General features: G+C 38.6%; 1 protein-coding gene across 2 annotated transcripts in view; it reads right to left on the minus strand.

Annotated features, from left to right (window-relative positions):
• POT1 (protection of telomeres 1) overlaps positions 1-14662 on the minus strand; it is a 63495-nt gene that overhangs the window by 35541 nt on the left and 13292 nt on the right. For both annotated transcript variants that reach the window (XM_033161756.1, XM_033161757.1), the window contains 4 exons: positions 10439-10543; positions 6803-6847; positions 5728-5778; positions 3569-3683 (listed from right to left, as the gene is read on the minus strand). In XM_033161756.1, coding sequence (XP_033017647.1) covers positions 3569-3683; positions 5728-5778; positions 6803-6847; positions 10439-10543 — 316 coding nt within the window. The remainder of the gene's footprint in view (positions 1-3568; positions 3684-5727; positions 5779-6802; positions 6848-10438; positions 10544-14662) is intronic.

The following is a 14662-nucleotide window of genomic DNA, read 5'->3' on the forward strand; positions in this document are numbered from 1 at the left end:
TTCCAGTAAGCAGCAGCGACTCAGCTGCCAGGAAGTCAGTGTAGCAGCTCCGCACCAAATTGCAAGCCATTGCTGATCTATGTATTTCTACCAATCAATTCAATGGAAGTGAGTGTTCATCTTTATTGGATGTCTCAACTTTCTGTTCAGGCCACTGAAGCCCTTTTATTTAGAACAGCACACTTCCCGCCAATAACAAGTTTGGGCTTTTGTGGAGTTCCAGGTTGTATTGTCTGTGATTTAGATCAGTGTTTTTCAACCTTTTTTGTGCAAAGGCACACTTGTTTCATGAAAAAAATCACGAGGCACACCACCATTAGAAAATGTTAAATTTTTTTTAACTCTGTGCCTATATTGACTATATATAAAGTAATTTTTCAATTTTTCCCACGGCACACCAGGCAACATCTCGCGGCACACTAGTGTGCCACGGAACAGTGGTTGAAAAACACTGATTTAGATCAATTGGTTTAGGTTAGTTTATTCTGCAGTAAGTCACAAACTTACGCTACCATGAAATAATTTAATTGTATTAGCATTGTTTAAGAATGGCAAAAAAAACCCTATGGAAATGACTTCAAGCAGTAAGTTGTAACACCAGACAAAATTACTTAACAGCTACTGAAAACTTGCTTGGTTTAACAGCAAAAAAAGGAGCAGGGAAAGATTAAACCCTCACAGCAGTAGTTGGAGCTACAGTTACTTCTATGTCATTAGAGACCCTAGCCTGGATCCAATTGCCATTTCATGGATTAAATTTTCTACCATCAGCTGTGAAGTCTTCAGATATTTAATAGGGGGTTGTCAACCTTAAATTTCCATTTGATATCTTCAGTCGAGAAGTACCCTTTCTGCAAGTGATTGTCTATATGCCCTTTTGGTTTTGACCATTTTACATTTAAAAGCTACAAGTGGTGAGGAAAGAGAAATAAGAGGATATCTGCCTATCCAGAAATAACATTTTAAAAATCAGCAACACCTTCTATAATGTCCTAAAGGATAGAAAATCATAATCTTTTCAGCTCTCTGCAGCTCTCCAGATGGGGAAAAATATCCCTATTAAAATTAAAGACTGGAAATCTCACAGTGAATGCAGTTTTCTCAAACATACAGACCCAGCATAACTAAGCATCAACAGATGCTGAAGTATAAGAATCTAAAACTTTCATCTTGGCTACAGGAAGACAATTCCTGTACAGAAAGAACTACGAAATGTTAACCATATTTTGGCTTTACATACTTTTTTCTTCATGTTCTACAAACTACATAGGAGAACAGCATGGATACAATATAAGATATGGAGGTCTTGTTGACACATAACACTAAGCCATGGTTTGATTAACAAACCATGAGTGAAGCCAGAGATGTTCCACAAACAGACAGGAATGCTTGTTTCTCCAAAATTTATAGTTTGTTTTCCAATTACTAGACTCATTCCTTACAGACTGACCACCCGAGATGCTTGCCAAACAAACATGGTAAAGGAATGATGCTGCATTCACACATAGCAACAGATCATAATTCACACAAACTAAGGTTTGCAAATAATCAGCAAACGATGGCTTCAGGTTGTTGTCAGGAAATAAACCATAGTTAAGCTGCTAGGTAGGGTTCACACACTGCTAAAGCTATGGTTTAGCATTATGTCTGAAACGGATCATTGTGTCCTAATAATGGCAACACTATTTTTCAAACACCTATTTTAAATCTATTTCTATTCCTAAATTTAATTCAAGAAGAGAAAGATGACAATAGCTGATGTGCCTTGTGAGTACCCCAGTGATCCAATGACGGGGGAACAGAAAAGTGGGCTTTTTTAATGAAATTTACAAGCCACAACGCAACTCATTCCAGTTTTAGCTAAAACAAGATCTTGAATCATTCTAAAGAAACCCCAGTTAGTAAGGGTTACCATCACAAGAAGGTAGTCAGCCTTAAAAAAACCCAGAACAAAACAAAAAAACACCCAGCACAACCATTTCCCCAAATGGTCAAACTTAACAAATTGTTTGTAAAACATATCATCTACAGAAATATTGCTTTTGTTCCCCAAGATCCTTGGAAAAGGAATAAGATGAATTCACTTTTTTAAAAAAAGTTTCCTGGGAATTCTGGATAAAAATAATTTTCATTACTGCCACTGTCTGCCTTGTCAGGATACAAGATCACCATTATGAAAGAAGTTGACCAGTTTAGAAAGTTCTTTCTATGACAGTAAGCCTTCTATCATCAGCTCAAATTATCACAAAATTAACGCTCAATATGCAAACTGCTCCATTCCCCACCAAAATTAGAGCAGACACATTATTTTCCAGGTTCATGCCTGCAATATGATTTTAGTTTATAAGTGAATATGAGATAAAACTAATGATATTCATTTTAATTTCATTTTGTGGAAAAATAGACAAAGCATATGGTGTAATACCTGTAATAACAGATGGACCGTTACCAGTTCTTGATACCAAATTTAATTACCCCATCCATTTTTTAAAGGTCTGACATATAAATTATTGTACCTCATGGTGCTTTATTCATTTTTTTCTCTTAACTGGGATGTGAAAAAACTTATCTTTCAATATTTCCAAGTTTTATGTTTAAATACCATTACCACAAACTATCTTGAGTTTGTGCGTGCATGCATGCCTTAACTAAAGTCATGTTCATTTTTAAACAAAAGAAGTGAAGGAAGCAGAACCATTTTCAAACACCATGACCAAAGACTATGTTCCTCTAGTTGTCAATCCCAAAGAGCAAAGAAATCCCTCTTCAGTTTCTCACCGTTGCATCAAATGGTGGGCATTGAACAGGGAGGTATCCACAGCTTCTCCAAAAAGGAATAAAACCTTCAACTATTGCCAAAGACATTGGGCTGCCTAATCTCCTAACCACGCTAGCATGAATTTCTTTCCTTTTCAAAACTGGAGAGCCAGTGTGGTGTAGTGGTTAAGAGCGGTGGACTTGTAATCTGGTGAACCAGGTTTGTTTCCCTGCTCCTCCACATGCAGTTGCTGGGTGACCTTGGGCTAGTCACACTTCTCTGAAGTCTCTCAGCCTCGCTCACCTCACAGAGTGTTTGTTGTGGGGGAGGAAGGGAAAGGAGAATGTTAGCCACTTTGAGACTCCTTAGGGTAGTGATAAAGCGGGATATCAAATCCAAACTCCTCCTCCTCCTCCTCTTCTTCATCATCTTCTTCTTCTGTACAACAAGCTCACTTTAATCACATTTCCAAACTTTGATTTGGAGTTAGTGATAATACTGAGCACAACAGGCAACCCCCGTTTTAGGCGCGACCAATATGTGCACAATCGCACACAGCACTGAACCCAAAAGTTGACACGGGAACGTCATAAATGACGTCACTGAAAGGGTGGAACAGACCAAGGTGGCTCACCAAGGTGCATCTGAGGAAGCGTTCTTTACAGGAATCCAAGCATCCAGGAAGCAATGAGCAGCTGATCAGAAATCATACAATGACCCATAATCTACTTCTTGCTCATATTTGCTATGAGCATTTTTTTTTTTTAAAGCAGAACACTTTGTGAGTTTTATATATTTAATTATACATACCAGTTCCTTTGCATTTATATGGAGGCTTGAAGAATTTCACAGCACCATAGAGGTTGACAATAGTCCCGCCTTTAACAAGATTCAGAGGGGTGTATGTGTAGTTGGGGGAAACAGGCTAACAAGACAAAACAGAAAGTGATCAGATTCAAGAAAAATTCTGTAGCTATTTTAAAGTGGCGAGCTTCTTCTTCTTCTCTCTCTCCTTTTCTTTTGCCAAAACTTTCTTTATATACAGGGCCTAGATATCAGGTCCATTATGAACATAAAAAATAAACATTTTTCTTTGCTCCTGGACATTCTATCAGAATACTCCTTCCTCCTTTGGAAGAATTCCCCTATAAGGAAAGGTGACAACAATTTGGGGTGGGTTTTTTTTTTTTTACTGTACAGAAAAGGCGAGCGGAGAGTGAATATGCTTTATGATGTGTAAAATGATTGGGGGCGAGGGGAATGACGATTTTCATACTAGAATCTGGACCCATCCAATGAAGCCGAATGTTAGGAAATGCAGGTCAGAAAAAAGAAAGTGCTTCTTTATACAGTACACAATTAAGCTATGGGATTTGCTCCTAAAAGAGGCATACAGTCACCAATTTGGGTGGTTTTAAAGGGGGATTGGACAGATTCATGGAATATAAGGCTATCAATTGCTGCAAGCTATGACTGTTATATATGTTGCAGGCCTGATCCAGCAGGACTCTTTTTATGAGACACCCAAGTGTTATTTCCTGGCAAATGGCAAATATCAGACCATTCCAGAAACACTAGCTTTTTTGCTTTTATAATTTAAATAGTACATCTGCAGAGTTAAAGCTATAAAATGTTTGCAGATTTGTTTATTATTTCAAAAGGCATTAATCTAAGTGAAGAAAAGAGACAAGAAGCTATATCATAACCTTCAAGAATAGATTAAATAATTAGTTTAACTATCCTCAACAAACCAAACTTCAAAACAGTGTAAAACCACAACATGTTTTGATTAAATCCTTTCTATATTTAATAAGCGCCTACTAATTTGTTGCAAATTCATCTTGTTGGTTTGTTCTCTGACATAACAAGCTAGCTTGGCCACTGAAGCAAATTCCTACATTTTCTCTCTGTATTTATTAATGGTTGGTATTGTTGCCGATCTCCTTTTTTCTGCCAACAAAATTTTTGTTGCCAACACCATACAATGACACAGATTCCTTATGTTGCTGTATAACTAAACCATCTGTATAGTTTAACAGAGAAAAAAACCCACCGGGTCCAATCGTAAGTTAAATGTTTCTAGTACAAGAGTCCTGATTAATTTCCGTATTTTTAATAGTGATCACACATGCCGATTGATCATTTCACAGGATGTTTAAAAAACCTGTCTGCTGTACATTCTGTGGTTGGAATAAGTGTGTAAGCTACTTACACGAGAAGAGAAAACACATGGGTCCAACATATAGAATGAGAGAGCCAACTGATTTTTGATCTACGCCAACTGATTTTTGACACACTACAATTTCAGTCTGGCCCTAGTGAGTATAGAATCTTGCCAACCAGTTGTACACATGTCAAAAAAATCTGCATTGTTTGCCCTCTCCTGATACAGCAAATTTGCTTCAATAAAGTTTTGGAAAGGCTGTTGGAACACATGGATTTTTGTACTTTCTCCAGCAACCAGCAGAAGGTGCCACAGACGTTTTAATTATTTCTGTCATCACCTTGTTCTGCTGGCTAGCCTAATAACAGTCATAATACTTGCAGACCACCTCCAAGATGTTCAGGAAATTAGCACACTTGCCTGAGTTTCTGAGCCTCTGCAGCCTGGTGTATTTTTTATTTAGCGGGGCTGCTTGAAAAGAATTTTTCTATATACGTAAGACAAATTAAAGTAGCTGGAAAACACATTCATAAAGCATTCCCAGCCTCACAGTGTAAAAGGAGATGTCCAAAGGAGGAAACGTAGCATGCATTTGGATTTGTTCAAAATTTCTGGACACCTATTCTCTGCCTTATTCCTTTTCTAGTTGTATTCCCTACAGCAGCTAATGCAAAATTATTTTGAGATCTACTGCCATTTCTACAGTCCATCTTAAAGTTGCTGTAAAACTTGTTTCAGGCACTGAACTCGTGATGCCTTCTGCAATTTAAAACAAAAATAACACAAACACCAAAACAAAACTTACCATGGCTACAGTTTCTGAACCAGTAATTGTATTGGATGACCTAGTACAAACCTGCGGAGAAAAACAGAACTGTAGATTGTTAGAACAAACTGGAAGACAATAAGGACAATTTCAGATTTCTTATTCCAATATTTGAAGATGGGCATTCTTTGTTCTTTGAACAAATATATGCTGGAAGTTAATCTATGTATAGGCAACTTAAAAGATAGAAATAATAAATGTATGCATTTTTATTACATTGTAATTTGAGTGAGTTATCTTATGTCAAACATATAGCAAATGCTACCTAAATATTTATGTAAACCAACAACTCTGATCAGCAAACATTTATATTTTTATAGACTACTTTATCTCAAATATTTGGGGTCAGTATAAAAAAAAACACAAACTAACAGAACAGAATAGTTTAATAATGCATATTTCTATTATGGTGTGTGTGTGTGTGTGTGTATATATATATATATATATATATATATATATATATATATATATATATATGAGAAGTAAATAAAATTCACTAAAAATGACCCTCCATCCTTTCCCAACTTAGCCCTGAGCGCAAAAGGGCAGATCAAATGGGTAGGATTTAAAATATTTCTAAAGGTTCCCAGGCTATACAGGGATAGATTGAGGGATAGTTCTTCCCTTGGTAATTTAAATTTCTGTATTTTATAAAACTGCACAAATGTACTTTACGGCTACCTAGGACCTAGTTTGCATGTCATGATAAGCCAGTTTACCTGGCTTTGTTTATGAGTTAATAATGGATGTGCCTTTATTCTGATATGCTGGCCCCAGAATGAATTCTTCTAGTCCACAAAGCTCAAACAAGCCATACTATGGCTTGTCATGTGATACAAACCCAGATAGTGATTTGTTTGAAAACAAACCATGGTCGAGGTTTGGATGGTCGAGGTTTTTTTTTTTTTTTGCACTGCCACGTGGATCCAAAAGGGAACTTCACTCAAAGTAGTTCTTTCAATTTAAAACAAGTCTTTAAGAAATAATATGAATTAATTTATTATCAGCATTTTAAACACTCAATGCTACAAAGATATAGTAACAGAATACCTACTTGGTGGGTGCTTTCTCTGGTTTTAATTTTCCTCTTCATTTTTATCTACAAAAGCAACAACAAAGTGACTTCAAAACTACCCCAGGTTACAATGGCACAAATGAGAATCCCTCAAGAATTTCAAATTTAAATTTTATACAAAACGTGTGCATCTCATTTTTCTTATTTCAGTTGCATTTGTCAAAACCACTTATCCTTGGGTATTTAGAGTTGCCTCCTTTTTTAATGACCCTTCTCCTGATCTTAAGAAAAACTTTATTTACTCAAAATTGTTTCAGGCTGCTGCTATAGGTGCGAGGGCAAGACCAGAAAAGAAGTGGCAACACTATCTGTAGTCCATGGAATTCTGCCCAAGGTTTTTACTCCTCGCTAATTACATTTCATAAAGATAATACAGTGGTACCTCTGGTTAAGAACTTAATTCGTTCTGGAGGTCCGTTCTTAACCTGAAGCACCACTCTAGCTAATGGGACCTCCCGCTGCGCCGCCAGAGCACCATTTGTGTTCTTATCCTGAAGCAAAGTTCTTAACCTGAAGTGTTATTTCTGGGTTAGCGGAGTATGTAACCTGAAGCACCTGTAACCTGAAGCGCCTGTAACCTGTGGTACCACTGTGCACGAGTATTCATACTGGACTCATACGTTTTATAGCATTTCAGATTTGTGCAAGTTATGGTATTGTTTTTACATTGGTGCCAATTTAATCACTATCATATTAGAGATGGGCATGTCTTATCCAGCTGCCTGAATGATTAATGTGCTTTAGGGACTTCACTGAACTTCACAGATGCCTACATTCCTCTGAACTATATTTTGTGCTTTGTGAATTGTAAAACGGCACACTGGATCTTGTGGGCGCTCATGACCATGAAGCCAAATGCTTCAACAGAGAGAGAATCCCTTTTCCCAAATCCTTTCTACTTTTGAACAGGCAGCTTACTTTGGGCAGCAGACACTTATTTGGACATCTGGGATGCATGCACTTAAGTACATGCCTAAACTCTGGTCAACTTGACTGTAGCTATAGTATTCCCTTGTCATTCCCCTGCACCTTGCAAACTGTAACCTGATTCCCTTAACTCTCCATCCCACCCTTACTGTATCTGTATTGTTGAGAAAAACTACCTGTCTGTCAGGCAAGCGAAGGGCCAAAACAGGCTTTGCACTGCTATTGGTGGTCTTCCAACTTCCCCAGTATTCATGGTTTTATCTTATGAAAAGATAACATGCGGCTTCTCTAACCAACATCAACAGTACCCAAAGTAAGAGGCGCTAGAATTCCAGCCACTTATCAATGAGAGTAAATAATTGAGCTAAGGGTTCTGCCCACCAGTCTACGTATGTCTTGAATAGTTCTATCAGTAAACTGTCTGGCCCGGGTGATTTCCCTGATTTGAAGTTTTTGACTATCTAATTTCCTCCTCTAGAATTCTGGCCTGCCTTTAAATCAGACCATTTGATTATGGGGGCCTTCAAGTGTAGGTAAACAGATCGTGGTCGCTCAGTGGAGATTCTGCATACACTTAGGGCTGATCCACACTTTTTCCCTGGAAAGAGCGGTGCAAAAGGTAAATGTGGATAAACCCTTAAACTCACTTCAGGTGTTAATTGTTCCATGGCTGAACCCTGGCACTGAAAACAGCTTAGCCCTGGTGAATGAATCCTGGTTTAAATGAAATAATGTTTGTAAGAACAGACTTGCACAACTGCCTTTTTAAAACAATGAAATGATTAAACTCTGGCCGCTTTTATTAAGTTACACATTACTGTTGTAGAAAACATCACAGGGTGCTCCAGGAAATTAAAGATGAAAACCCCAGGAATGCATGCAACTGTAAGAATCATTTTAAAAATAAAGGTTCTGCTAATGTTCATACTGCTAAGCTAATATAGCATGATTGGGTCTTTAATTCCAATCTAAAATGAACTTTTCATTAGTGGCAGCAAACAGCACATGTGCCTTTCCTTTTTCTCAAAAAGAGCTTATGAGGAGTTGCATGTTAATAAAAATAAAATATGACTAATAGTCTTCCCTAACCTTGTGCCCATGAAACATTTTGGACCACAACTACCATCATCCTTGACCACTGATTGTGCTGGCTCGGGATGATGGGAGCAGTAGTCCAAAATATATGGAGGGCACCAGGTTGGGGAAGGAATTTCAACCTAGTTATTCAATACCCAACTTGGTGAAGCTCCCTCAACAGGTGGAGAGGAAATGTTGAGGGAGCTTCTCCATTCTGACAATCATATAGCTGATAAAGGCATCCAGCAACCACATCCTAATTATAATTAACTACACAGCAAGCTTGTTCTGGATCCTGATAGGATGCAGCTAATCACTAAAACCATGTATTTGTTGCAGTGACTAACAAAACAGAAATTTTGAATTCTTATAGCAAAATGTTTCCGCGTCTGCCTTGCTTAGATAAAAAGTGAGGCTCTTTCCGAGCTGGCCGTTCCAGAACTTTTGAGCTTTGTAACTGCCATTCCAGAACTTTGTAACTGCCAGCTTGGAAACATCCTAATTTTTTATCAGAGCAACTGGTGAAGGTGGTGGAACCCGATACCTTTTGTTACAGTAATGTAAAATATCTGCTTCGTTAGTCACTGCAATACACACACACAGAGAGAGAGAGATATATATATGCTTCTGCCCCTGCTCACATTGCTTACCAAGCTCCCTGCTGCTGCCACCGTCCTTGCTAGTCCCACCCCTTCCTTCACACCTCAGCCAAATCCGCCATCGCCTCCTTCAGCCTCCCCATTCCCACAAAGCAACTCTGGCCTCTCTATCTCCGCAGGTCCCTCAAGCCTTGCACTCCCTCACAGCCCCTTACCTTCCCGAGCTCCTCTGTGTCCCTCTTGAGCTTTACTCAAACTTTTTTTGCTGTTGTTTAAAACTCCATCTTAAATCCTGCCTCGTGATTGCTCCCCTGCCCCAACATCATGCAAATCCAGGATTGTGATGTGGCTCTACAAATTCTCCAATGGAGGCCCAGCAATGGCAGCCTTTCATTTTTATGTAGAGACAGAGAAAGAGAAGTAAAAGGACTTTACACATTTCCAAAACTACCCTGTAAACACTGCTAAAGAGACAGAGCTGTATGAGCTACACACATTTTAAAGCATTTTGAGTAATGCTTGCTTTCTTCCCTTTGGGCAGCAGCGGCCCGCATGGTGTGTCAGATTGCTTAGAAACCCTGTTCAGTATCAAAAATAGTTTTCCACATGCCGTGAACTCTATGATTGCTGCCATCTGATTCTTTATCACCAGAGATAGCTCAGTCGGTAAAGCTTGAGACTCTTAATCTCAGGGTTGTGGGTTCGAGCCCCACATTGTGCAAATTTTTCCTGCATTGCAGGGAGTTGTACTAGATGACTCTTGTGGCCCCTTTCCAATTCTAAGATTTCTGGTGGGTTGCTGTTTGATACACAAATGCAGGTCTAAAGCCCCCTTAGACACTCAGCTGTAGCCAAGGGTATTCTCTGAATCCCAGTTGTTAGTATGCTGAAGGGTAAAGTTCTTCTATCTTTTTAAAGTAGACCCTGGTGTGCTTTTTAGTAATTCACAGCCTCTCAGACGCTCTTATTAAGCAAGTTTTGGAGTGAGGGGAGAGAAGCTTGAAAAACGTACATAAATAGTTGACCCAGCTTCGTCAGAGACTTCTAGCCGACAGCAACGCCCATCAGCCTCACTGGTGGACTTAGCCACGCTGAATCCAGCTACCACCATGATGTCCTATAGAGAGAGAGAAAATGCATCATTGTTGCTATTAGTTATTATATTTTTGGAGTCCTTAGTGATCAGATCATTTGATGAAACATTTCCCTGGATCTTCAGAAAATATGACAAATCCCTGCTGATTAGGAAAGCCTCTGGAAAAGAAAAGAAAAATGTAAAGGTATGATGCAACCAAAGCTTCATTATGAAATATTTATGTACAGATCTAAAATTTCCACTGAAATGTGTCATTAACTTTAGCTGCGATAGTGTTTGGGGAAAACAAAGACCTTAAGTGATCTCCACTGAAATAGTTTACCGGTAAATCAAGAATTGCATTGAGGAACAGTCAATGTTAGTCATATTTGAAGCAGACCCACTAAAATCAATGGAAATATTTATAAAATTTAATGAATCTACCCTGAGCATTAGATATTACTCACTGTCAAACATCAAATGGTATCAATCATTTTAAAATTAATTCTTGAGATTCCTGCATTTGCAGGGGGTTGGACTAAATGAACCTTGCAGTCCCATCCAACTCTACAATGCTATTATTCTAATTACATACTTTAGCATACACAGGTGTTCCAATGATCTGTAGGTCATCAGTGAACTTAGATGTTGCATTACGAAAACTTACAATTCATCTTTCATAAGACTAGGGTGATGGGGCAAAGCTTCATGGTCTGAATGTTGCCAGTATTTACATAACAAAACAGTAGCTAAATATTTTATCTGTGACAAACAAGAAGTTGATAAATCAAGAGGATCGATCGTATGGAACTTAAATGGCACTTTTTGAAAAATGCACCGAAAAACTGGTTTCCGATTTCTGACTACTGGAGTGAGCAAAATGGCCTTTTCGGTACTGTGAAGATTAGGGTAAGAAAAACAACTCTCCCAACAAAACAATATCAGCAAGCTGAAAAATTCAAATAGCTTTAAAGGTGATGAACAATCTAAGTCACTTACAGAAGATATTTGTTATAAAAATTCTGAGATGAGTGCAAAACTCAATTCTAAAAGGTCTCTTTGCCAGCTGTATAAATCAGAAAGAAAAATAGTTACTGCAATCTCTCTGCTTCCTCCTATACAAATAAGGTATTTGCTCAACAGCCATACTGACGTTAACGTCAAAGGATGTCATTTTATGGAGACTGACTTTTGTAATGGCGCTTTCCATTATAGCATTTTTAAGTAGTTTAAAAAAAGAAAAAGAAAGAAATGTCAGTGATTTGAAATCTAAGCTGAAGCAATAATGGAATAACACTAGCATAAAATAGTTCCGGATTGGGGGTGGAGGTTATGTACCGGTTTGCCAGAATAAGTAGTGTAGAAAGTTATTATTCAAACAGGAAAAGTAAAACACATACACACATTTTCTGATTTCTACAGGAAAGTGACAAAGGATAAACTCTTTCTGTGCACTTTTTTTTGAAGCTAATGTCAAAAAGGGATCTAATCAGCATAAAGTTAGGTAAATGCACCCCACTAAAATCAATACAAGTGCACAGTTCAACACTGAAATCTGATTCATTTCAGTACAACAGTCAAACTTCACTTTCTCCGATTAATGGCCCAAATCAGAAAGAATAGTTAGCAAAACACTATTACTTGATTCTGTCATTATGCGGTCCCTATCCAATCCATCCAACAGGGCAAAGGGAGCAGGAGGGTTGTGTACCATTTGCAAATTTTTAGTTTAAAATAAAAATGGGGGAATATGATAGAGCAGTGGTCCCTGATTGGAGGTCCACAGATCCCAAGGGCTCTGTGAAACCCATCCAGGGAGTCCATGGCACCATTCACAAAACAAAAACTACCATATAGTTACTTAGATTTTCCAACTCCACAGAGGGATGGTGGTATACACACAATTCAAAACTTACTTCACAGAGGACTTAAACAACACTTTATATTTGCTTTTTCCAGTAAAAAAAATAGCCAAGCGCGTTTAGCACCTATTGGCCACTTGCGACCAAATGAAGATGTCTGGGTGAAAGAATGGTGCCTGACATCTCCACCATCTGGAGGTACATGCTTAGGGATCATTGGATCTTGACGGTTTTGACACACTAATACCACATCCTCCAGAATTCTATCAGTTATATTTTATCTGCACAATCATAATGAATTTCAGGAACCAAAATGGCAACTAGACATTCCATTTTGGCAACTGTAACCTTGGTTTAAGGAGCAATTTGGCACCTAGCTTATATATCTGAATTTCTAACACTGATTGGGGAGCACATGGTATTTAAAGCTCACTTTTAACAAGAACAGGGAAGAAAAACCTCCACCCATTATCTAAAGCAAGAGTAAAGACCTGTAGCTTGGCAGATATTTTTGGACACCAAACTACCATCAGCCCCAGGTAGCATCCACTTGCCAAATGTTAACCATCCATCACTCTCAAAGATTGGCGTATTGAATAATCAAAATCGAATGTAGTAACATATCATTTATATTGATGATATTGGGAATGAATAACAAACTGCAGAACTGTTAAATTAACACATCATTCAAATAGATTTTGACTATGTAGATCAGGGAGAGAAGCCTGTGGTCCTTCAAATGTTCTTGGACTCCACCTCCAATCATCCCCAGACAGCATGAATGGGGATGAAAGGAATTGTAGCTCAGCAACACCCAGAGGGGCCACAGGTTCCCAGCCTGCAAACTTAAAACAGAAAATGTGTAGAGGATAAAATAGAATACATTTACATTCTGTAATTGTGTTCCCAAGTTAGTTAGCTCTCGTCCTAAGAAACATGGACATAACTTTCAAAAGGCAAGCCCAAATTTTTAATTACTGCATGAAGATCTTAGTTTCTTAGCCCAGGATCTCCCAGAAAATTACCTTGCACCAGCGCCAACTGCAACTTTGGGAAAAGTACACTTGCAAGTTTTGCACAGCTATATTCATTTCAGCTTGCCTTGCACAGGTAAAATTCTTGACGGGACAGGCTTTGGGTCCTTCTACGTTTAGAAAACTGTATGTGAACTGTGGCTTTCTCAGGGTCAGCCTTCTTTAGAAGAAAAGCATTTATGCAGCAGGGCATCAAACTACTGAAATACTGTTTCACTGCTTTCTTGTTATGTCCAAACATACCACCTTGTTTATCCCTACTGACTCAAAGGAGTTACAGCAACAAGGCTGTTTTTAGTTAAGTCAAGCCAAGCTGGTGGCAGGATTTAAGTGCTTTCTCTCTCCGAGAGTCAAATGCCCTGTATATTAACATCTTCAGTGCTGGCCCAGATCTACCTGCTTGCTCTGAGTGAGCAGCTGGGTATCTTTCAGCACTGAAGGAGTTAAAGGTACTGGATTTTCCAGCATGCAGCACTTGCCAGTTAAGATTGCAGATGTCAGCAGTTATTGGACCATTAGCAGTCAGGTTAAAGAGAAAGGAAGACGAAAAGAGAGCTGTCCACGTTGCCTCTCGTCCCTCAGCTTATTACCCGGCAAACTCCCATGGAAGCAAGGGGGGGGGGAGAGAAGGTTGATAGGCTACACTACTGACAGGCAGGGAAACTAAGCTAGATACCTGAGAAAATGAAACTGAGCACAGGGAATTGCAATGCAAGTTAAAGGCTCCTTTACCTTACTTATCTCTGGCATTGTCTTGAGTTTTAAAGCGCCGTCTCAATTTTGCCTGTGCCCCCTAAGTACTTCCAGATGGATGTGCCCTTCCTGAGAAGCATTTTAGCCTCAGCGCTTCATCTTTTGCATTCACTCTTGCACTGACAACACTCCCGTTAGCTTTTACTGCATGTCTTTTGTCCGTGTGTTTATTTGATTACAACAAATAAAAGAGCTTTCCGATTAAAGCTGACAGTTTTTAACAAACTGCGGCACTATGATTGCTCTTTTTGCTACTTCAGCAGTCTCTGATGATATTCTTTTAAATGACTGAAAACCCCAAACCTTAATGTTTTCCGGGGTGGGTGGGAGACTGCTAACTTAAGTGATACAGACAGATTCAATTGTTTAAAAAGGATTAGAACAAATTCCAACCAAGCTTAATGTACAATGGAATTACCAGGGCGCAATGAATTATATTCTGTACCACAATTTTGGGAGGGGGGCAGGAGAGTTAGTTATGCTACTGTTCCATCTTCCTTTCAATTAAAAAA

Source organism: Lacerta agilis, chromosome 10, assembly GCF_009819535.1.
Source record: "Lacerta agilis isolate rLacAgi1 chromosome 10, rLacAgi1.pri, whole genome shotgun sequence".
In the NCBI taxonomy this organism is placed as follows: domain Eukaryota; kingdom Metazoa; phylum Chordata; class Lepidosauria; order Squamata; family Lacertidae; genus Lacerta; species Lacerta agilis.